Genomic DNA, 25,740 nt, shown 5'->3' on the forward strand with positions numbered 1-25,740 from the left:
AAAAGTGACTCGCGGGTGCGCCGTGGCCTGTCGGGGTCTTTCGGTGTTCGTTCTTCGGTCGTTTGGTCTTTCGATGTTTCGGTGTTTCGGGGTCTGTCTCACTGCGCATTGCGCACTGCGTGCGGAATTTTCTTTTCGAGTTCGGCGCGATTCGGTTTTGGGTGCCAGTCAGTCAGTTAGTCTGTGAGTAAACGTCGGGCCGTTTGGTTGTTTTGGGTTGTTGTTCGTTCGGTTGTTGGTTGTTTTCGGTTGTTCGCGCTGCGCGTTGGCTTTTCATTTGCCTGGGCGGCCTTTGGCTTATCGAACGAATTCGAATTTTCGTTGCTGTTGTTGCGGGTGGCGGCAAACGTCGCGGAAAAACTCTGCGCACACCGAATGTGAGTGTGCGCGTCTGAACGAATCTCCCTATGTGTATATGTGTGTGTGTGTGTGTGTGTGCGTTAGTGTGTGCCTGTTCAGTAAGTGGAAAAGCGCGCAGAGCCCATTCACCGCACAGTTAAAAAATTTAATTTATTTTTAAGTTATTTATTTTCTGTCTTTTTCGTTCGGTTTGGTTCGCTTCTGTCGGCGCTTTTTGTCGTTTTTATCGAGAATTCTGGATAAAAAGAAATACTGAATGGAAGCGTTTGTTGTTGCATTTGAGAAAATGCAACTGAATGTGTTGAGATGTGCACAACATGCCCTCACACTCACACACACACACACAGCTATACACATGAAGTTCTGAACAACCAATGCAAATTGACCGTGAATATGAATGCTCTTTGTGGTACTAAGGGACTGTCAAGAAATATGGATACATATATGTAAATACATATGTATAAATAACAGATGTGGAATCGGAATAAAAATATTTTGTATAACGGAAATGAGCGCGTTAATGAGTGTTGAACAAAATATATATGTATATACAAAGAAAATAAATATATATATAATATATATTTATGTATAAATAAAAATAAAAAATATATATTTTAAAATATTAAATACTAAAATTTAAATTCAAAACAAAAATATAAATGTTTATATACAATTTAAAAAATTAAATTTAAATTTAATAAAAATATATTTTCAAATTGTTAATCAATAAAAATTAATGAAATATATAAACTAATAAGAAAATTAAAAAAAATATATATATTTTTTATTTTCATAAAAAGTAAAAAAAAAAATGGACTATAAAAACCATTATACAGACTTTCCATTTTCAAAGAAATATAAAATAAATTAAAAATAATATTGAAAAAAAAAAGAAAAATATTTATTTATTCATTTTATAATACCTAAGCCATAAATATAAATCAATAATTTAAACAATTTTCGACGAAAGCTTAAAAAGACTTTAATATACATATTTAGACCGTCTTTATAGCTAAGCAGATGCGAATAAAGCTGAATAAATGTATTTTGATATATGTATATTTTGAAACACTTCACGCCCCCTCAAAAGAAACCACAGAGTAAACCTTCGCATTAGGCATTAATCTTGAATTTTCAATTGTGAATCAATAGATTATGCGAATGACTGAACCCAGAGTCAACTTCATCTGCATTCAAACGCTCAGAAAAGTGTTGAAAATCGGCGTGGGAAGCTAACGCCTACAAGAAAACGAACTCGCTCGGTCCAAGCTAGCCGCAGCTCCGAGCATTTTGGCTTATCAAATCGATTCGGACTACTTAAAGAGCGGTGGTTTGTTTGGCTGCCACTAATTTTAATTGCCATCAAATATATAGCTGGCCAAAGTAGCTAAACAATGTGGCAGAACTTTCCCAACAACAACAAAAAAAAGAAAAGAAACAAAAAATAATGCAGCTGCACATGTTGGCGTTGCATCGGCCAGAGACACTAATGCAAAGATTCAGATACACTTATGAAATTTTATGTAAATGCGCTGGCAACACGCGCTCCTCATAAAACTGCAGCGACGATTGTCACTTTGGGTGCACTGCGTCGCCATCTCGAATTGTATTTTGACGGGCCATAAAACTAATGACAACCCACTCCAAATGGGGTACAGGAATACACATAGACTTATACATATGTATGTGTATATGTGTGTGAGTAAGAAATTAGCTAGTAAAATTAGCTTGAACGAGCGCTAACAAGCCGCGGCTGCCTGCAATTGACCCCGCCAGGATGTCGAACCTGAAGTTCCTGTAGTTGTCATTTGCATTCCCTTTCATAAACATACTCCACATACTGAACATATTCATAATGCTTATGCGCCGATATCCACTCGTCTCCACTCGCTCTCCCTCTCTCTCTTTCTCTCTCTGAGTCTCCCCAACTTTTTGACTTTCCGACTTCTTGTCTGCGTATTTTTAGCTGCCCAAGGCGTAAATAATTCATTTTCCAGTCACAGTTGTTGACGTTCGTCGCACGAATGTTGCACCAACTGACGGTGCGCTGTGGTGTGGCATGGCGGCAGCACCACTAACGGGAAATGCCTCCTCGACAGCTTCAGCGCGTCTGCTTTCTTCCCTACTCTATGCTGTGGGTTCAATTTTGTTTTTGGATTTCCACCCAAGGGATTTGCGTTTACGTTTGCGTCGCTGTCGATTTGCATCTAAACTTGAAAGTGTTTATGCGCCCTATTTGGCCTTTTGATATCTCTTCGATATACTCTGTTTGTCTGATTTTCGAGGAGTATATTGGCTTCCAGATGAATAGTCACTGATCTGCTATACAGTCATCTCGAATTTAAGCTTTTCTCTGATAATGTTCTAATATTGTTTGCCCTGAAAATATTTGAAGATCTCATCGAGTTGAGGCTCCGAAATCCTGTGCATATAGATTACTTATAGAATACATGTTCTAGATGACATAGAGGTTGGTCTCAGCTATGGCTGTAACATCTTGAAGTATAGATACCTAGTTTTTTAGTTTTTATGATGCTGATCTAAGCTAGATCTCTAGATGGATGTTGATTTAGTGACAAAGTGCTTCAAAAATAAGCAGTAAGACTTCGCTTACGCTCTCTTAGTCTGATTTAAGCCCCCATTTCAAAGCATCCAATTAATCTGGCTGCTTTTGACTTTTCATTTAAACAAAATCTTTATTTTTAAATAGGCTGTCGAGCAACATTGCATTGAACTTTGACAGCAATTGCGCTGCCTGGCCAAATCATGAACTAGAAATTCCACTTTGGCAATTTGTTGCCATCAAATAAAAATAAAATAAGAAATTGAAGCAGAAAGCGAGAGAGAGAGAGAAAACACGATATGCCACATACAATGTTAAGCTGCGTGGCATGCCACTTAAGTTGCTTTTTATGGGCGTCTCTTACTTGGCCCAAAATACAATAAATATTACTCAGCGCCAGTTTCAAGTGAAGTGTCTTTGCGGTAGGGGGAGAGTGGGGGCAGATGGGGCGTGGAGAGCGAACAGTGGGAAGTGCGCTGCAGCAACTCAATTAAGTGTCCATAAAATAACCAGATACGCTAATCAATGATATATATGTGGGGATTGTACAAATTGGTTTGGGCTGTGCGCCATGCAACGCCGGATTATTCTTTTCAAGAATTACAAAAGATTTATTTCCAACTATTGCCGGAGCAATTGAATTAAGTAACAAGAAATATGGCAGACACTATAAAAGGATGTGGAAAATCAAAATAAATCAATATGTCATGTGAATTTAAGAAATTAAACCTAAAATAAAAATTTTAAAAACAAATTTATATATTTAAATTAAATAATTTAAGAGAGTCTCAACTCCTGTAAGAGATTTTCTATATATAGCTCTGCAGCTCTCTATGAATTAATAAGGAATCCTTTTAAAGCTCTTCAATACTGAGGCCAACAGAGTTCTACTTATGAATTCAATAATAAAGCTATAAAACTTCAATTGAGTTCAGCTTGTCAAATGTCAGCTGCTGATAAATGATTGTCTATTAAAATATTTAATTGTGCCTTTAAGATTGATCATAAAAAACTAATTTAGTGCCCCTGCCACAAACGAGAGCCACGAGTCAAATAAAAAAATCCAAATAAATCAAAACAATAAAATGTAAAAATAAAACCTAAAAAAAACCTAAATATATTTATCTATAATATATGTATGTATAATATTTACAGTGCGCAGAAATAGTGTTCGAGGTGTGAGAAATGAAAATGCTTCAACAACAAATTGAAACGTAATCGAGCAAAAGAGAAACGTAGCAAAGATTGCAAAGATATTGAATAGACAGACCGAAGCGCAATTCTATATAGATAGCTTCAAAGGCCTGTCTGTCTATAAGTGTGGCTGTCTGATCGTCCCTCCGGCCGTCTGTCTGTCCCTCAGTCTGTGTGCCCCCCCGTTGGTGCAAACGCATGAGTTCTGTCAACGAAATGACATGCAGCATCTGTCTATGTAGCCGTAGACCAGGACGTGCTGCTGCTGCTGCTGCTGCTGCTGCGTCTCAGTTGTTGCTATTTTTATGAGCGCACTGGTCTCCACATAAACAGGGACAGGGACAGGGCTCGACGACGACGACGACGACGGATGCGTGGCCCCATGAAAAATCAATTAACACGCAGAATTATTAAAAACTACGAAAAACTGAGAAAAACGAATCACGAAACCAGCTTTGGCTGTAAATTTTATAACTTCAAAGCAGCTGCAGCGCCATGTTGCGACTCTGTGGATATCGAACGGGCATGGGATTTGGATATGGATTTGGATTTGGATTTCGATTTGGAGTGCTGCTGATCGTCCTACTGCAATTGCTGCAAACGGCAGCATCTATGAAAGGTGAGTCGCTGCAGAACAGTTAATTAAATGTTACGCTCTTGAAATCGCAGTCGGTAGCCGCGCTGCTGTCGCACAGAACTTAATACCATTCGGCCATAAACATGCGATTTATCATGGCAAATGATCAACGCACGATTTATGCTCATTACAAATATGGCCAGACACGAATTGGCCGCAAAAGCGACACTCGGCTCTGAGCAGAAGCTGCAGCAGCAGCAGCCGCAGCAGCTGCAAACGTGGGCCATGTGTCCAAATTGCATTTACTTGGCTGCCAACAAATAAATAAAAGTCAAAATAAAGAGTTGCAAATGGTGCACAGTGAAGATAGTTTTTTATTTCATTTGCATTGCATGTTCGTTAAATGGCAGGCACTGTGGGCAGCTCAGAGCCGCAGAAAGTTTTCGAGAGCTTTCACACAGACACAAATCACAGATGCTAAACAGTTGGACAGGCGCGTACTTAATGTGGGCAGGCTGGGAAAGCTCACCCATACTAATGCAATCTGTGAGCAAAACAGATTAGAATAGCTAGAGTATAACAGTTCAGGCAGCGTAGTTTTTAGAGAGCTTTCAGCTAGGAGCAAATAAGTCGTGTTTGGTTACATTTAATACAAATACACTAAATCTTTGTAAAAACTTTGTATAACAGTAGCACACATACAGCTGGAAGTATTCTACCTTGAAAGGCTGACCAATACATCAGTGAAGAGAAGCAAAAGATCGTTGAGCTATTGTATAACAGTAGCACAGTGTTATAGACCTTTCAATCATTATCTGTATGTTTATTTTGTGATTAGCCAAGAACTTCCAATAATAAATTATAACTAGAGTAAGAAAAGTTCATGTATAACAGTTTTAAGAAGCTTTCACACAGACACAACTGGCATACACGGCAATTAGAGATCTATTATGCACATTTAATCAACATATTCATAGCTCAGCAATACTTATGTAAGATTACCAAAGCAGCGCAAAGCGGAACATGTTTCCAGCAAATTGCGAACTAGTTCAACCGTTAACAACTAATAAATTAAATTAATTCTAAATGATTTTGCGGCCCACGAGAAAACTTAAAATAGAAGAGCTAAACAAATTAAGAGAACTGAATGAAATAGTTGCCAGGGAAATACCATTTCACTATCCATAGATATGTGCTGGCCTTGAATGGCATTATAACTAGGCTGCTTGCGATTGAAGCTTACATAAGTTAAGATCGGACAGTTGCCAAAATCGGAAAAAAAAATACTTTTTGTTAGCTTTTATATAACTGGAGTTGACTGCCAACTTAAGTTGGTCTTGTGCCAGCATTTTGTGGTTTTTCTCAGTGCTTCCTCTTCTTTTCTTTTATTTTTTTTTTCTGCTGTCCAGGGCGCAACTTTCTCAAGTTGTTGCTGCATGGTAAACGTTTGGTCGTAAAACCCAACTACTTAAGTACAATGCGCCGTCGCCGTGCACTTAACGCATTTTTCACGCTTGACATTTGACTTGGGGCGCACTTTTGTCGTCGATGTCTTCGCAGCGTTGTGGCATGCCGCAAAATGTTGCAACGCGAACAGACAAAGCAGCCAAAGCACCCAAAGCAGCCGGCCTGCTCTTAATTCTCATCACTAGATACATATATATATGTGTATATGTATATATATATATATATATATATATATATATATCTATATTGTTTGTATCTCTTTATTTTGGCTGCTTCTGCTGTATATACATATGTATATATTTATTTTCGTCGTATATTTTTAGTTGGCGTGTGACGTCACTTTCGCAGCGGCATGAATCATGCGGCCGAAGTCAACACGAATTTTCCACTTATTTGTTGATGTTTTCGCTTTATTTGCGATTTTCACTGAAGATTTTACTTTGGCTACATAAAATGTACATCATTTACACGCGCAGCGCATTGTGCCAATTTTAACACTCAGATACTTATACAAGCTACAAATGTATCTGTGTATATCTATAGCTGACTCTGTGGCGCGCCATGTGCTGCTGCTGCTGCCTGCTGTTTCTTGATTATTCATTATTTTTATACCCTGTAGTCAATGAAAACTCATTAGCAGGTATTTCATGGAGTTATACATGGGCGTATTTACGAGTATCTCAATATAATTCTATAGAGTCATTACAATTTGAAACTCTAATCAGCCTGATTATATTTATGAATCCACTGAAGTTCGTTTGTTGTTGTTTGAGTGTAGGCATGCTGGGATAACAGAAGCTAAAAGGTTGTTATCTATATAGTATAGGCATTGTAATAAGCATTGATAGGTATCAATTACTTTCAGCGAATTTATCTATTTCGATCTATTAAAAAATTTTGTATACGAAAACATGAATATAAATTGTGTTAATTATACAAAAAATAGCTCTCTTATATATTATAGCAATGAAAGATCTCTCTTTCATATATATTAGAGTTGATATACCGTAGAATCATCAAGAGCGTACTCAGAGAATATCATCAGTGAGTGAGCCTACCCTTGACTACTCTGCACATTTGCTATATAAAATCCTTCTCTATATATACATTAAACTACTTAGTTCTCTATAATGAGTATGATCAGTTATATTTATATCACATACATATATCATGCTATTACTCATGTCAAATATAAAATTGTCTTTTATTGATTCTGGGTATTCTACGCTAAACAATTACGAATGCTGGGCATCATCGGCAGTCTCTCCTTGACTATTTATACATATTCCCCATATTATAGATACATATGTATGTGTATAACTGTCTCCGGCTGCTAAATTCATGTGCAGATGTGCCGATGCATTTATGCTCAAGTTCTTAAATTCTCATTCAATTTACGATTCATATTTATTTTGGCGACATTCTCAAGCCCCATTGTCAATGGCTACCGGAACTGAGTCATGTGAAAAGTTCTCTCTACGATATTTGTCTCGATTATTGCTTCTCAGTTGTTGATAGACACCAGAGACAAGAAACAAAAAAAAATGTAATTGAATTTTATGCGGCCCCGGGGTCTAATTAGGCTGCGAGTCTATCCATGCACATTCCACATGTTTATCTGCTGCGGCTTGGCATGCCATAAACCGGGCAAATGGTTTCTTAAATGTGCTTTGCAGTATGGTCATGGTGGTTTTATTTGATTTAAATTGATCTCTTCACTTGTAGAATGAAGCCATAAAATCTAGGGAATAAAACACACGAGGGGCCAAATGCTGTGAAAGTGTTGGACAATTGGCAGCGCGTAGCCCTGGCTTAGCCATAAAGCTGAGCCCAATAATGAGCTGAGAAATGAGCTGGAATGGCTAGCATGTGTTAACTATTGCAATTAACATGCATATGAGAGGAATTTTCATGATGAAAAAAACTCCATTTGGGAAGTATTTGTATCTGCCTATCGTTAACTTCATTAATGATAGCTTCACAGCTCTGCAAATATATCCAGCTATTGCATAATCTGTGCTGCATCCGCAAGGATGTAAAAATATATCGAAAGTATGTTCAATTTAAAGAGCATAACTGCCTACAAGTTCAAGTCCAGAAACAGCATCCAAAAACTACAAATGTCTACTCCGCTGCCTTATCAATTTGTTCAGCCTCATAAAAGCGGCAGCAACACTCCATAAATTCTGTATGCAATTCGCTGAACAACACGCAGCAAGCGCACAAATCACAGCGCTCGGACATAAACTGTGACATTATTAGTCAAAATTAAGTTACAGAAAATGCATCAAAAATTATAAATTGTCAGTGTCGGAATAAAATGTTGTAATGAATGCCATGACAAGAAAGACAAGCGAAATGTGAATACCTGTAGCCCACCTAGATCGCATTAATTAAGTCGTTTGAGTGGCGGAGGGGTGGGGAGGGAAGCGAATGGGCTGGCAGCAGATGCCGCCATCAAAGCGAAAGCATAAAATCTATATAAAAGCAAAAGCTTATAAACTTGGGCAACTGGACGACCGAATGCGACATATAACTCAAATAAAATAAACATTGGCCATAACATAAATACCTATTCGCCTGCCACGAACATACCTGCCACAGCGAGAGAGAGAGAGAGAGAGAGAGAGAGAAGGTGGGGAGAGTGAGCTAGATGGAGATAAACATAAATTTGACATTTGGCTGGCAGCGAGCGGGGGTGGCTCAGTCGCCAGTCAGCCAGTTGCAGCGCATCTGTTGCCATAATTCGTGCAACGCGCTACTTGCAACAAAAACTTATGGCATGTGGGCCGCATTTCGGTGTTCCGTTGCCTGCTGATGACGTCTCATTTGTTACTGGGCGCCGACACTTGAGTTGCAGCCGCCGCCTTTGGATGCAAATTGTTGATGCCACTTCCGGATCGAAGCATTTTTGTTTATGCTGAAAACAATATTCCAGACAAGACAAGACAAAATACGCTGAAAATATAAAAAAAAAAAACGAGAAAAAATAAGCAATAAAATTATTTTTTATTTAAAAATTGTTTAAATATTTATATGTACATATGTTTAGTTTAAGTCCATATTTTATATTTAATATTTTTTCAATTTTCTACCCTCAAATAATCATATCAAAAATTCTTTACAAATATTTCTTAACCAGTATATCCTAAATCCAGTAATTGCTGCCTTAGTCTCACATCCCTTTATATATTATATTACTGCCGAGCATCAGCTAGTCGTATACGCCCGCTTATACCTCGCTATAGTTTGCAGATCAGCTCTTAACGATATCTTAATGTAGGTCAATGCATTGAGTTGGGAAAGTGTTTTTTAGGTTTTCCGACACTTTCTGACGCCTGATTGCTGCTAATTGGCGTCAAAATGGCTCTGCCAACGCAAGGCGACGCCGACGCCGACGCCGACGCCGACGTTGATCACAACAATAACAACAACAATCGAATTATTTGTATCTCATTTTGCTTTGTTTATCTTGTTGACTGTTGTCAGTTGTGCCTCCGTTCTCTCTCTCTCTCTCTCTCCCTCTTTCCCCCCCTCTCTCTCTCTCTCTCCGTGTGCAACATTTGTGTGCAACTGTTTCATGTTTACTCAAGCAGCTAACAAAACACAAACATATCCAGCCAGCTGAACATCTCTATGTGGGTTAGGTCAATATGTGCATGTCGAACACATCTCGATTTCTGCTACAAATCGATGCCAAAGTTGAGCGCATTTGTATATAGTTTGTTAAACTAACAAACTAAATCCGAAATAAAGCCCTAAAATGTGACAACTAAATTCGTCTACATATGCGACGTTGTGTAAAAAGAACCGGGTCATAAATCATCATATTGCCTTGAAACATCTCAAATTTAGCCATGTATGTGCACATGTCTGTGAAAAGCAGAGCAGAGCAGAGCATAGACAGTCGCTTTTCTTAGAACTGCAGGGAGACTGAGGGAAAATGAGATAAAAATAAATACAATAGAGTGCTTGAGGGAGCTGAAAAAAAAGAATTAGATATTCATGATTACATTCACGTATTTTATAGAAATTTTATAAATTGAAAGAAACTTTTTTTATAAAATTTATTTTGAGCTCAACATTGAGAATTTAGCTGTCTTATGCTTATGCTAAAATAAATTTTCAAAATAAAATAGAAATTGATTGTTGCATCTTTAGAAATAACGATAGATTGTTTACACAATAAACATAAAAAAAAACAATTTTTCCAAAGTTAAAGTTATAAAAAAAAAATCTTAAAATATAACAAATTTGACATAAATATTTAAAAGGTATTTAATTTTAAAAATCGTGTTATTATTTTAGTTTTCTGAATTCAATTTAATGTGGGCATTGGAAAATAAAAAATATAACAAGTAAGAAGACTCTAATCGAGACTGCTCGACTAGGAGATACCCTGAACCCTCCAAGCTGATATTCTTATCATTCTGCACTTCTTTTATGCACGCATACATACATACACATGCATCCACCCTCACGCGCCTGTGCTCTTCTAACTGCGCAGTAAGCAGCGACTGCGCTTGGGCTGCGCTGCAGTGTGGGCAATAGTATGAGAATTTATTTGATGAATAACTTTTTTTGTAGACATGCAATCTTAATGAAATTTTCAGAGCGTAATCATATGGTCAAAATGTGTGTACATTCTAAAGCACAAGTCTCTAGTACTTGAAATACGTTTTTTACGAATTGGGGGCGAAGGGGGCGTGGTATCCAAAAACTGTTGATTACAAAATGTTTGTATTCATCATATATATATACACAGTAAATCTGAAGTCTCTATGTCTATTAGTACTCCCATGAGGATCAAAAAACAAAATCAATTTTTCGATTATTCTCGATAAAAAAGTTATCGGATGAGTTATCGAAAAAATAAAGCAAACTCGTACTGCGTATGGTATACACGAGTATGCACAAAAAATTTCAGCTCTCTAGCTCTTATATCTTCTGAGATCTCGGCGTTCATACGGACGGACGGACGGACGGACGGACGGACGGACGGACGGACGGACGGACGGACGGACGGACGGACGGACGGACAGACGGACAGGGCTATATCGACTCAGCTCGTCGTGCTGATCAAGAATATATATACTTTATGGGGTCTGCGATGATTCCTTCTGCCTGTTACATACTTTTACACAAAAACATTATACCCTGATTTCCCATTTTCAATGGGTTCAGGGTATAAAAAATAAAAATATTGGAAAATAAATTTTTTTTTTGTGTTGAATATAAAATGTCAAAAAAAAAAACCTTTCTAAAAACTAAGAAATTTATTTTATATTATTATTATTATTATTTTTTTTTTTTTTTAAATTTCAATTTGGACATTTTGAAATGAGCTCGTATCAACATATGTAGCTGCCCTTCACTTTCCTTAGTCAAACATCTCTAAAATTACAGACAGAACTGCAGCCACCTACAAAACTAAAACTGACGAGATAACAGCATTTCGGATCTTCAGATCTTTTAAATGAACTCTAAACAAATAAACAAATTGCAATAACCTGACAGAGCGCAGAGCAAGGCTAGAGCTAGGGAATGGGGCCACACGATATGGGCAGAGGTTGCCCTCTTCAAGCGCACAGCTAATTGAGCAAATCAAGTGCGAGATGGAACCATATAGATGGATGGATTGATATGTAGATAGATCGATTGATGGCTAGATAGATTGACAGAGTGCACAGAGAGTGAGTGACAGGCCGACTGGAATAAGTTCTCGAAGGCGCAGCACGATCAGAGCCAATCAAGTGGAACTTGCGGCACTTGGGGGGGAGAGAGAAGTGGGAGGCGGTGCATCCGTATCTGATGAAATGTCCATTGCAATTTGTCTTTTATTGTCTGTGTTACAGTTTCGCTGTTCGGCGATGGCTATGTATCGATGCCGCTGCAGGAGGCCAAAATGTCAACGAATATACGCGTCAAGTTTCGCACCAAGCAGGCGGACGCATTTCTCTTTTTGGCAGCGGGTCGCACCGACTACTGCCTGCTGCGGCTGGAGAATGGCCTCATCAGTTTCAGCTATAAAATCGAACGGGACATCGTTCAGGTATGTGTATAACCTGTTGCATATTTTTGAGTTAACATATGTATGTATGTATGTGCATTGCCCCGCTAACCGAGAGCCTAATCCTGTTTTGCAGCTGCGTTCGCCCAAGAAGCAGCCGCTCAACGATCTGGAATGGCACGATGTGGCCGTGCAACGATTCGAGAACAATGTCACCCTGCAGGTGGATGGTCACATCATGCGCAAGCAGCTGCCAGCCGATTCACTGGCTCTTAATGTCCACTTTGGCACCTTCCTAGGCGGCGTTGGCGATTTTACGGCCGAGTTTCTCGATGATGTCATCGGCTTTCGCGGCTGCATATCGGACGTGAGTGCCGCCCACTGTGCCAACTGGCATTAGTCTAATCGAATTGATTTGATTACCATCTTGTTCTGTTGCTTGTTTTATGGTCTCTAGGTGTTCTACAATAATATCAACATCATAAAACGTGCCAAAGACCGCACGGGACACACGACCAGCACCGGAGTCGGCTGGACTTGCAGCAATGAATTCGATGGCGGCATTCAGGATAGCATCAGTTACCTGAGTAATGATTCCTTTGCGCTGATGCTCAAGGAGTCGCATAGCACAGGCGAAAGGTAAGAATAGAGATAGACAGGATGATGAGAGATGGCGGCAAAAGATTTGCTGTATAAAGCTATTGAGTTTCAGATTGCAAATGTGCATGAATCGTTTATCAGCCAGATCTTTTTTCAAAGCTCAGATTATCATTGAATAGTGAATACTGTACTTATGGAAACTTATCTCAATGATTAGTCATATATAGTTATGTATAAATATATTGGAAACATACAGATGAGTACAGAATGAATGAGTGCAGCCGCGCCCATATATCTGCTCTAGTACTATGCAAACCAACTATCCAAACTAAACGAATTTTATTAAACTCTCATATATTATTAAGTTATAATAGTTCTAGGCTCTTTTAAAGCTCAACTAAATCTTTAAACTAGTTTTCAAATAAAAAGTAGACATTGTCAACAACTCAGCATACGATTCAGCCTAAGAACTTCTGTCTCTTTCAAGCCGTTCACAATTCTTATTCAGCTCACTTACCTTCATCATTTCAGTCTCTCGTTTCAATTTCGGACGATGACGGATTCGGGCACGGTGTTCTTCAATGGCGGCTACGATTTTCTGCTGCTGGAGATCGAGGATGAGAAGCTGAAGCTGACATTCAATAAGGCCGGCAGCCTGGTGCAGTTCGTGACTAATGAGACCATCTCCGATGGCAAATGGCATCGTGTGATGTTGAGCTATAATGCCGCCATGGCGGAGCTGCGGCTGGACGATGCGGTCGCAACCTATCGGGGCGAGCACGCTAATGACACCAAGGCGACCATAAATCTCGAGAAGAGCGTCTTCTTTGGCGGCGTGCAGGAGGAGATGCGCCGCCGGCTGATTAACAAGGGACTGCGCATCAATGAGCTTAGCTTCAAGGGCTGCATGCGCAATCTGCAGGTGAATAGCCTGGCATTGGGTTTCGCCGAGATGACCATATCGCGCCATCTGGCCGTCAACTGTGTGTGGAAGTATCCGTGCGTGGAGCACAGTCCCTGCCTGAAGAGCGGCATCTGCAGTCAGCATGGCGTGGACGAGTTCATTTGCTACTGCGATCAGTCCTACTGCATCAAGGCCGACTTCCAGGGCCCCTTCAAGGTAGGCGAAACTCCAGTTGAATCGTCTCTATATTTTCAATGAATTCTTCTGCCCCTCAGATCTTCACGGAAACCAGCCCGGAACTGGAGCTGCTGTATGTCTCGCCCATGCAGCTGCTGGAGGGCGGCACCGCCTTTCTCTCGCCACAGATCATCGACGTGCTGCTGGACACACGCCGCTATCCCAGCCTCACTGAGCAATCGATTGCCTTCCATGTGGTGCAGCAGCCCAAGTTCGGCCAGCTGCTGCACTACTCGCCGGAGAAGGCCAGCTTTGTGCCCTGCCGCAGCTTCAATCTGGTTGACTTGGCCACAGATAAGGTCAAGTACGTGCACAATGGCCTGGAGAACTTCAACGATCACGCCACACTGGACATGCAGGTCTATGGGGATCCGCATAAGATACCCGACAACATTCTGGGCAAGCATCGCTTTCTGCTTCATGCGAACATCACGGCCGTCAACGATCCGCCCCAGCTGCAGCTGCATTCCCACAAAATACTGCGCGTCATCGAGGGCATCGAGCGTATTCTCGATGTGGATCTATTCAATATAGTCGATCCGGACAGCGAGCCTGGCGATTTGATCTATACCATAATGCCTTCATCCAATTCCCAGGAGGCCTTTGGCCGCTTCATGGTGGGCGGCGTCCACACCATGACCTTCTCCCAGGCGGACGTGAACGTGGGCAAAGTCTCCTATTTGTACAACTCGACGACAACCGAGTCCTTCAGCTATCACCTCTTGCTGCAAGTCTCCGATGGCATCGAGACCAGCGATACGGTCTATTTGCCCGTCTCGGTGCATCCGCTGGAACTGCGCGTGGTCAACAACACCGGCCTCATCATGATACACAAGAGCTCGATGCTGCTGACTCCAGCCAATCTGTCGATCGGCACCAATGCAGTCGACGAGCACATTGACATCCGCTACGATGTGGTGAAGCCGCCCCAGCATGGCGTTCTGCAGCGCCTGCGCCAAATCGACGGCTCCTGGGTAAATGTCGAGTGGTTCACCGATAGCCAACTGCTGCTGGGCCACATACGCTACCTGCACAACAGCGACTTCCCTTGGCAGGACGAATTCAAGGTTAGTTAACTACTCTCAACTACTTTTAGCTCTTTTAATTATAGCTACAATTGATTTCCCCCATTCAGTTCATTGCCTCGTTTGGCTTTGTGACGACACAAACCTTTGACTTTCGCATAACCTTCACGCGCCTGCGCATCGCCAGCAGCTCGCCGGCTGTGATTGCCATCAATGGAACGCGTGAGATACAGCTGACCAACAATTTGCTGAGCTATGAGACCGTGCCCATTGGCAGCTTTCCGCGGAATGTCATCTACAAGATCACCAAGCCCACCAAGTACGGCGGCATCTATGTGGAGGGATCGCGCAAGGCGGCCAAGCAAATGGACTCGTTTACCCAGCTGGACATAGACAAGCGTCGCATACGCTATAGGACGCATCACAGCTGCTACTCGAGCTTCACAGATCACCTGGAGTTTGTGGTGTCCGTGGCGGAGTGCGACGATGTTGTGGGCAAGCTGCAGATCATCTTCAATCCGCTGACTGAGCTGACGCACAAGCTGCACTACCAGAAGTTCGAGGCGGTGCAGGTGCAGGAGGGCGAACGGGCGTTGATCACGAAGAATCACTTTGAGATACGCTTCAACATCTACGAGAGTCTGCAATTCCATGTCTCGGTGCCGCCGGCCCATGGCCTGATATGCAAGTACGATGAGCAAACGGGTCTGACCACGCCCATTGAGCTGTTCACGCTGGAGCAGCTGTTCCGCAATGACATCTACTACTGCCACGACGACACGGAGTCCACGCTGGATGGCTTCGAGCTGCTCATCCTGTCCGGCGATGAGACGGATCTGCAATTCGTGGCCAACATGGAGGTGCACATCAAGCTGGTCAACGACAATGAGCCGTATCGCAGTGCCGTGGAGCGAGTCTTTCACGTGGTGCGCAATGGCATACGCACTCTGAATCCCACGGCGCTGCAGTACCTCGATGCGGACGTGAATACCAATCACACGGACATTCACTATATACACGTGTCCAGCACCAATGGCGCCTTCTACAAGTCGGGCCACTTCATCGACAGCTTCAGTCAGGACGACATTGCCAATCGACGCATTATGTTCCAGCACAGCGGACCAGATGTGGGCACCGCCTCGTTCATAGTCACGGATCGCCAGCACGAGGTCAACGGGCAGCTGGAGATACGCGCCTCAGATCCATTCGTATCCATGCTGCCGGCCAACGCGTCCATTGTGCAGGAGGGCAAATTTGTGATTCTGAAGAACAAAGACTTTGTGCTCGAGACCAATTTGGATATGAAGCTGGACGAGATCTACTATGAGGTCATCAAGCCGCCCTCCTACGGCATCCTGATGTATCTGAGCGGGCAGCGAGGGGAGAACGGCACGACTGTGCACAAGGCCACGAATTTCACATCCCTGGGCAACTTTACGCATTTGGATATTGAGCGCGAGCGTTTGGTCTACTGGAATACAGAGATCGCATCGATGGATAAAGTGAGGTAGGCTAATGACAAGAAAGTTGTTGATGTATAAATATATTTATGTATGTCTCATCTCTCATCAGATATCGGGTTCACATCAAGAACATAACGGCTGAGGGTGAGGTCATCTTTCGCATCTATCCCTCGGCCTATTGGGAGCCGTTGCAGGTGAAGCAGAATCATACGCTTTACGTGGAAGAGTCAACAAGTGTGCTGATCTCACGGGATGTTCTCGAGGTAAAAGAGCTCTTCTATATTCCAGTACTAATACTAATCACACGTATTACTTGTCCAGGTCGTCCATCCAAACATTTCGCCAGGTGATATTACTTTTCTGGTAACTTCGTCCCCGATGCATGGCTACTTGGAGATGCAGTCGATGTCCTTCGACGACGAGTACAACTGCAAGGTCTTTGATCAGTCGTCAGTGAACACGGAAAAGATGTTCTATATACAGGCGGGCGTTAATCAATCCTCCGATTATTTCGTCTTTGATGTGACCAACGGGATTACCTGGCTGCGTCAGCTGATGCTCAAGATAGTCATCATACCGGAGAAGCTGTACATGCACACCAACACCATATCCGTGGTGGAGGGCAAGACGGTGCAGATCAGCGCGACGGATATACAGCCCTACTCGGAGTACTATCGTGGCAAGATCTTGGAGTATATCGTGACCATAACGCCCAGTTCGGGTCACATACTGGCGGGCAGTTCAAAGGTCAAGCGTTTCACGCAAAAGCAACTCGAGCAGGGCGGCATTCAGTATGTCCACAATGGCAGCGAGAATAGCACCGATAGCCTCACCATGGTAGCCGTGGCCCGGAACAAGGAGAGCGTGCCCTTCGAGCTGGAGTTTGCTGTGGTGCCGGTCAACGATGAGGAGCCGATGATGGTCACCAATACGGGACTGCAGGTGTGGAACGGAGGGCGTTATGTCATTAAGAATACAGATCTATGTAAGTTCTTGTAACTGACAATACTCAGCTAGAAAACGTGTATACTTAATAATATTCAACTCCCTTTCTATAGTGGCCCAGGACTACGATACACCACCGGAGAATCTCACCTACATTGTGCATCACATTTACGGCGGCTACCTGGCTGAGAAGTCCTCCACGCAGCACAAGATCGAACAGTTTACGCAGGCGCAGATCAATGCGGAAAAGATCTATTTCATACACGACGCCAACTCCCGCAAGAACGAGCTCTCCTTCCTGGTCACAGATGGCCTCTTTAATACCAGCACTCAATTGCTGCACATCGAGGTCAAACCCATTGAGATTCTGGTCGAGCGCAATGAGAATCTGCACGTTTTTCCACTCACCAAGAAGCAAATCTTGCGCGATCATCTGTACTACAAGTGCTCGGATGAGGAGCGCGAGATACGCTACAACGTGACTGTTCCGCCCAGTCTGGGCCGGATTGTCAACGAGTATCTGGGCAATGGCTATGCCAAGGAGATAAGCGAGTTCACGCAGAACGACGTGGACAATGGGCACATTTTCTACGAGCATACGGCTGTCATTATGGAGTTCCGCATCAATGATTCGTTCTACTTTGACGTGGTGGCCGAGCGCAGCGATCGCTTATTGGATCAGAAGTTCAACATAGAAATATCCGTATCATCTGGAGGATTGCTGCGATTTTTGCCCGTATCGAAGCTAACGGTGGATGAGGGTGGTTCGGTGCCCATCAAATTGGACTTCTCCAAGATCTTGGAGTACCTGAAGACACGGGCGGGCATCAACAATCCGGAATTGTTTATAGAAGCCGCCCAGAAGCCGTCTCATGGTAGCATTGGACTGGGCCATGATTTCAAGGCCATGCAACGATATCATCCAAGCGATTTATTTACCAAGAAAGTTTACTATATACACGATCACACGGACACCCTGGAGGATACCATACTAATGAGCGTGTACCTGACACAGGGGTAAGTTGATTAGATAACTCAATGGAGAAGCTAATTCTAAATATTATCCAATTTCAATTGCAGCAACATCTTTCTGTGCAATTTGACCATACCCGTCTCCATAAATCCGATCAACGATCAGCCCTTCCAGCTGGCCACGCATCTGCCCCAAATGGAGGTCGTTGAGGGCGAGAACCGTACGATAACACGGAATGTGCTGCTCACCGAGGACAAGGATACGCCGCCCGAGGAGATTATCTACGACGTGATGAGCGGCCCCACTTTGGGTGTGCTCAAGAAGCTGAACAACGATGGCCAGGCCGAGGAGCTGCTGGCCTTTTCGAATCAGTTCACGCAAGCGGACATCAACAACGATCGCATCATCTATGTGCACTTCGGCATGCCGCAGTCCACGACCTTCTGCTTCACCGTGACCGACGGCCAGTTCAATCCGGCCTACGAGATCTTCACCATCAAGGTGGCGCCCATCAGCCTCCTGCCGGCGAGCACGCAGCTGCCGGTGAGCCTGCAGCAGGGCGCCACCAGTGCAGCGATGAAGCTGGAACACATTGGGCTGAACACGAATGTGAAGCTGGACCGACTGGCCTACAACATAACCAATTCGCCGCTCTATGGCATCATTCTGTATAAGCATCAGCCGACGCTGAGATTCAACCAGCAGCAGCTGGAACTGTCACAGATAAGCTATATGCAAACGGATCTGAATCGCTCCAATGACACGTTCCAGGTGAGCGCCTACGTGCCCGGCACCAACTATGCCGCCCAAGTGGATGTGGTGGTCAATGTGGAGCCGGTGATCAAGATCAATGACATTGCCATGCGCGAGGCGGTGTCCAGCTCGAGTGCAGCGGGCGGCAAGATCAGGCTGAGCTGCTATCTGGTCAACGACAATCCGCTCTCGCTGAAGCTCAACAAATTCAATCCCAAGTTCGTTATCACCCGCATGCCCGCAACGGGCCAGCTGAGGAAGATCATACGGAGCACCAGCCTGACGCAGGCGGGAATCAATGGCGCCGCCGACGGGCAGAATGAGCGCTCCACCAACATCTTCTCGTACAAGGAGTTGCGCAGCGGCGTCGTCTACTTTGTGCCGCACGCCTCGGTCGACGAGACGGAGGCGGATAGCGATAGCTTCGACTATCAACTGCTCATCAAGACGGTGCAGCCGGCTCAGGCAACGGTGGCCATTGAGTATCGTGCGCAGCTGCAAGAGACGGAGACAGTGCATCTGGGCAACGCAGATATATCCATTAACTATCTAGCCGTGGGCTGTGCCCTCTTCGTTCTTCTCATTTGCCTGCTGCTTGTGCTGCTCTTGCTGAAGATGCGGAATATGCGCAAGCGAAAGGCTGACATATCCAAGGATCCGCCACCGCCTTTGCCCTGCCCTCCGGACCTGACGTCGGTCAGTCCACAGCATCATCACCATCATCATCATCATCATTATGCCAGCTCGGAGGCGGATTCAGTTCCGGCAACGGGCAATTCAACCCCCCTGCCGGGCTTCAGTAATATACCCCACTGCAAGATAATACCGGTGGAGTCGTACAAGCACGAGTTTCCCGACTACGATCCGGACGAGGATGAAACCGACGATCAGTGCGATCCGCAACAAATGATGTTGCCGCAGCGCTACAATCCCTATCATATAGACCACGATACATGGAGTTCGTCGTGCGACATGGCCAACGACTTTGCTGGCTATGCATCCGTGCCGCAGAGCATATCGATTTCCGGCTCTGTCAGTTCGCCGCCGTCAGCGCCGCCCACAAATCCGCTGCTGCGCCGAAATCAGTATTGGGTCTAAGCAAACAAAACAAACATGGAAGAAGAGTTTCAGCAACGTAGTCTTAGGGTATTTATTTAGCCATATATTTACGAGTATATTTAGGTACGTTTAAGGCTGATTTATGAGATTCGCACATTTTAGCTAGTAAGCCAACGGACTTTCTTAGTTTTAATCAAGCATTTATATCAATTTGCTAGTTACATATCGAAAAGTCAAAGAAATCAAACAACAGCCCATACAAATTTTGCCATAAAATATAAATGGATATCTATTCATATAAGAGTTATACTCGTTAACTGCAAGAGTTTGCCAACTTTCAATATTAATATTTTAATTGCGAAATTTTAAAATAAATGACAATACTATTAAGCCAATTTTGAAATCATTGTTTTAAATGCCAATTTCAGTTACTTTTTCCATAAACATCTTTGCAGCACTGAAGCGTAATCAACCAGCCACCACAAGTTATCGAACATTTGAAAACTGTATTGATATCGTCAGCTACTTGCGCTTGCGTTATAATGCAAATCGACTAGCCACCACAATCTATCGAACTTCTTAAAATGTTAAGTCATTAGCAGATTTATCGAAAATGTTTATTTAATATGATTAAATGTATGTGTATGAACATATATGTATGTATGTATATATGTATATATGTTGTGTACAGATGCATGTATTACTATGTATTTTCATTACGATTATTAATTATAAAAATATCACTAGTTTCAATGTGATGCACACTGTTGCTCGCAATGCTAATGCTGGCGCCACACTTAGAAGCCCGCTGTTGTGGACGTTGTGGCCGTTACGGCCTTCTCTGCAACAGGCGTTGTGACCATCGCCTGGTTGTCGTATCCTTGCCCATAGCCGATTTCGGTGACCACTGTTGTTGGTGTTGTGCTATTCTCAGCCGGATAGCGAGTGCTCACCGGCGTTGCCATTGTCAGCACAGAGCCCTCGGCAGCGCCTAGTTGTAAAAACAACAATTGTCAATCAATAAAACTGCCAAGGCAGGTAGTCAAATCTGCATTTTACCTGCTACACTGTAGATTTGCGATGGTGCTCGCTCAATGTCACGGTTGAAAGCATTCGGATTCTGTATGGTCATGCCATTGAGCTCCTTTCCATTGCTCGGCTGTGCCTTGGACGGCAGCCGAGCCATGCAGCGCTGCAAGCAACGCTTGACGCCCAGCCAGCGCAGGAACTTAACCATATAATTGATGAACACTAATATGAGGATGATGAACAACACAATTCGAATCTGATCCAGTTTGGGCACCACCCGATTCTGTATATCAGACAGCAGAGGATCAAAGCTTTTGTAGGCTGTAAAAGAGATCGAGATTACCAAATTTGTAGATCATACTGTTATAATAATAATATGATTTCAAAAAGTGAGAGAGAGAGCAGTTATCTATAGATAAGTTATCTGAAGTGATGATGCAGATAGATGTCGAACCTGAACTGAACCAATCATTTATTTTCACAACTCCGCCCAAGATTTACTTATTTAAAAAAAAACCTGTTCAAATAAAATGATTAAACAAATACCTGTTAAATTGTGAATTCCATTAATAATGTTTACATAGACAACCAATACAATGAGCTAATCAATTGTTCATATGCGACGACAATTAACTGTTATGAACTCTAGACGGGAGATGTGCCGTGGAAAACCCGTAAACAAAATTTTGGCGTGTTGCCAACTACATTATACACTGTCCACAATTTTCTCTTTGTTTAAAAGTGTAAAGTTATCAAACTACCTTCCTATATACTGATACATCTGTACATATTTACTGTTGTAAAAATAATATTATTTTTATTTGCAACTTCAGCTGATTGAAAAAAGTGAGAGAGAAAGAGAGCAGTTATCTATAGATAAGTTATCTGAAGTGACGTTGCAGATAGATATCCAATTTTATAGATATCCAATATTATACATATTAGCCAGTCCAGCTTCAATTCAATCGAGTTTGCTTTCATATATAGCTAACTGAATATACCTCATTTGATCACCAAGAACAGTGTATACAAATATATATGTAAGTTAACACAATCGACCAGCAAAACATAAATGTTCAGATTGATCACGCGCCGTCAGCATGAATGTAGCCGTTCCCAGCGGATATTGCACAACAGCAGCAGTGGCTCCAACGCGCAACAATGTTGTTGCCCGAAGTAATGCGATGCCTCGCGTAAATATGCAATGTCAGCATAATCAGGGTTTAGGGCTAGCTTTGGATATAAGAATTTATGTCACTGTACTTTAGTTGATTTTTGATAATAAAGAACGTCGGTCGTCGCCACGGGATTATTGAAGTCTACTCATTTTGTGCAACACCGCACACTAACATCTAACACTTACAGCAAAAAAGCTTAATTGGCGCCCAACCGAAACGAACCCAAAAACAAAAAAAAAAAAAAAAAAAAAAAAAAAAAAAAAAAAAAAAAAAAAAAAAAACGAAATTAAAACTTCGATTAAAACAAGCATTCAGTGAGATAAATACCCCACAAGTGCAAAAAAAAAACAGCAAGACAACTAAAACGCATAACCAAAACGAAAAAAGAAACAAGTAAGAAAGCTCTAGTCGAGACTGCTCGACTACGAGATCCCCTGAACCCTACAAGCAACTGATATTTCAAAAATAATTAGCAAACACACACGCACACACACACACACACGCATACAAACAAACACACGCACACACACGCATACAAACAAACACACGCACACACACACACTCACATATACAGGCGATTGCGCTTGGGTTGCGCTGCAGTGTTGGCAATATTAAGAGAACTTATTTGTTGAATAATTTAATTTTCTAGACGTACGATCGTAATGAAACTTTCAGAACGTATTCATATTGTTTAAATGTATGTGTATACCGAAGCACAAGTCTCTAGTATTTGATATACGACTTTTACAAAGATTAGGGTGAGGGGGTGGATTTGGGGGTGGGGGGTAAATTTTAACAAAAACCGAAATTGTATGACATGCGTCTTAATATACATTTTAAATTTGGAGACTCTAGCTTGAAAGATGTAGGAGATATAATTATTTAAGTGATATTCGATAAGGTTTTTTATCGATAAAAAAGTATCGGAATGAGTTATCGTTTTTTTAGTGATAAACTCGATATCCGCGTGATATATACGGACATTTTAAAAAAAAGTTGAAGTCTCTAGCTCTCGTATCTTCTGAAATCGACGCGTTCAAACATACGGACAGACGGACGGACGGACGGACGGACGGACGGACGGACGGACGGACGGACGGACGGACGGACAGACAGACGGACAGGGCTAAATCGACTCAGCTCGTCGCCCTGATCAAGAATATATATACTTTGTGGGGTCTGCCACGCCTCCTTCTGCCTGTTACATACATTTTAACAAAACCATTATACCCTGATTTCCCATTTTCAATGGGTTCAGGGTATAAAAAGAAAGCAGCATTAGACGAAACAGTACGCAGCGAAGACACCCACCACGAAGCGGCTCATCAGCGAAGAAACACACAACATACAGTCTACTAACATAATATAAGAACATGTGAGTAGAGTGTTCATTGCAAAAAAAGAAATTAAGGAGTAAAAACAAATAAAAATACAATTTCAACCTTTAAATATTAATTATTAATAACAAAAAACGCAGCACGCAAAATTCCCTGTCTTTACTTGCCCTATGAGTGATAGTGAAATACAAGATTTAATAACAAATTTTCGAAAAATTTACAACACAGAAAATTTAAAAATGGCTTTGAATTCAGATCAATTAAAAGCTATAGTAGAAGGCGCAGTCGCAAGCGCTTTAGCTGCTCAAAAAGATAGCTTTGATAGAAAATTAAACGAAATTGAACAACGTATAAATTCAGTACAGGTTAGCGCACCCGAGGTAGAAACTTTCAAGGAGGCAGAAATCAAAATAGGTGTTATTTGCAACGAAACCCTTGACATCATGAAGTCCCTCCCGGACTTTGAAGGAAAAAGCGAAACTTATGTATCTTGGAGAAAGGCTGCGCATATCGCATACAAGGTATATGAGAAATACGATGGTAGCTCAAAGCATTATCAAGCTTTGGGAATATTAAGAAACAAAATTAAGAACGCTGCTGATATGGTACTCTCTTCTTTCGACACTCCTCTAAATTTTAAGGCCATTATAAATCGGTTAGATTTCACGTACTCCGACAAACGACCGATATACTTAATTGAACAGGAGATGTCAACACTCCGCCAAGGAAATTTGACACTACTGCAGTACTACGAAGAGGTAGAAAAGAAACTGACTTTACTTATAAATAAGACAATCATGACCTACGACACCACCGTTGCCTCTTCGCTAAATGAGAAATATAGAGCAGACGCCCTGCGAGTATTCATCTCAGGAACCAGGAAGGCCTTAAGTGATGTCCTATTCTCAGCTAGACCAATTGATCTTCCCTCTGCATTGGCATTGGCTCAAGAAGTTGAGTCAAATCATGAACGTTATATGTTCGCCACAAATTTCGCCCGCAGTATAGAAGAAAAAGCGCAGAAGATCGAACAAAGACAGCAAGTCAGAGACAAGACTCTAGCTCAAGACCCAAAACACAACCAACCAGGAAAAAGCCCACACTACAAAAGACCAGAATTCTCACCACGACAAGAACAGGTAGAACCAATGGACGTTGACTCATCTTCTCGCTTCAGACAGGCTACGCAACACCAACAAAACGCGACCTTCTCGAAACAGACTCAGTGGCCAAATCAACAACGACGCACTCAATACGAAAACTACAATAACCAGGGACAGGCAAACAAACGACCAAACAGCGGTAGCGCACGGTTCACAGGACCGAAACAGCAAAGAGTTAACCACCTAGGAACAGAAGATACAGAATACGAGCAGGACAATAGCGAATACCAAGCGATCGCAGAAACCGAGACAGAAGACGTTGACAATGAATTGGACGAATACGACCAGGTCAATTTTTTAGGAATAAATCCCTGCTCCCGTTCATAGAGAGAACGATAGCAGGGAAAACCATAAAGTTGCTAATAGATACCGGAGCCTCAAAGAATTACGTGAGACCATTAAAAGAACTAAAAAATATTACGCCGGTAGAAAAACCCTTTCGATTAAAATCAATCCATGGCCACAACGTAGTTGACAAGAAATGCATAATGCACCTTTTTAATACCAAGACAACATTTTTCTTATTACCAAACCTCACGACATTCGATGGTATAATCGGACTTGACCTACTAAACCAAACCAACGTTTTATTAGACTTCAAAAATAAGAAACTAACAACAAACTATGGTTCTGAGACCATTAACTTTCTAAAATGCCCAGCCGTAAATTTCACAAGTGTCAAAGAAATAGAAGCCCCTCAGGCTATAACAACGGAATTTCAAACAATGCTCAAAGCCCGAGCAGGAGTATTTGCGGAACCAAATGAAGCGCTTCCGTATAATACAAATGTCATTGCAACTATTAGAACAGAGGACGAGAATCCCATTTATTCAAAATTATATCCATACCCAATGGGCGTATCAGAATTCGTAAACACAGAAACTCAAGATCTGTTAGAAAACG

The 25,740-nt window shown here is 42.2% G+C and overlaps 2 protein-coding genes across 4 annotated transcripts in view; one reads left to right on the plus strand and one right to left on the minus strand.

Moving 5' to 3' along the window:
* On the plus strand, positions 1-20,525 carry kon (chondroitin sulfate proteoglycan 4-like protein). 3 transcript variants are annotated; one of them, XM_089256923.1, is made up of 12 exons: positions 1-443; positions 4,086-4,736; positions 12,017-12,213; positions 12,308-12,538; positions 12,629-12,810; positions 13,303-13,891; positions 13,951-14,979; positions 15,048-16,444; positions 16,510-16,663; positions 16,722-17,385; positions 17,459-18,362; positions 18,426-20,525. In XM_089256923.1, exons 2-12 carry the CDS (start codon positions 4,613-4,615, stop codon positions 20,167-20,169), a joined length of 7,215 nt encoding a protein of 2,404 aa, XP_089113049.1. In that variant the 5' UTR covers positions 1-443; positions 4,086-4,612; the 3' UTR covers positions 20,170-20,525. The 3 variants fall into 3 exon arrangements, with proteins under 3 accessions (XP_089113049.1, XP_030239665.1, XP_089113050.1); XM_030383805.2 differs by having other exon boundaries at positions 1-377; positions 4,079-4,736; XM_089256924.1 differs by having other exon boundaries at positions 441-458; positions 4,079-4,736.
* The window catches only part of grnd (grindelwald), a 10,857-nt gene continuing 5,313 nt past the window's right edge, over positions 20,197-25,740 (minus strand). The window contains exons 2-3 of the mRNA XM_030383819.2: positions 21,190-21,480; positions 20,197-21,121 (exon numbers count right to left, since the gene is read on the minus strand). Coding sequence (XP_030239679.1) covers positions 20,928-21,121; positions 21,190-21,480 — 485 coding nt within the window. The 3' untranslated portion in view covers positions 20,197-20,927. The remainder of the gene's footprint in view (positions 21,122-21,189; positions 21,481-25,740) is intronic.

The sequence above is a fragment of the Drosophila navojoa genome, chromosome 3 (assembly GCF_054131105.1).
Source record: "Drosophila navojoa isolate 15081-1374.11 chromosome 3, UAZ_NAV_1.0, whole genome shotgun sequence".
Classification (NCBI taxonomy): domain Eukaryota; kingdom Metazoa; phylum Arthropoda; class Insecta; order Diptera; family Drosophilidae; genus Drosophila; species Drosophila navojoa.

Excerpts from the sequence above, each read along its gene's own strand:
- kon (XM_089256923.1), top strand. The coding sequence starts at position 4,613 with ATGTTGCGACTCTGTGGATATCGAACGGGCATGGGATTTGGATATGGA. Across the intron at positions 14,980-15,047 it reads CTTGGCAGGACGAATTCAAG|TTCATTGCCTCGTTTGGCTT; the intron begins GTTAGTTAACTA and ends TCCCCCATTCAG. Across the intron at positions 18,363-18,425 it reads AGCGTGTACCTGACACAGGG|CAACATCTTTCTGTGCAATT; the intron begins GTAAGTTGATTA and ends TTTCAATTGCAG.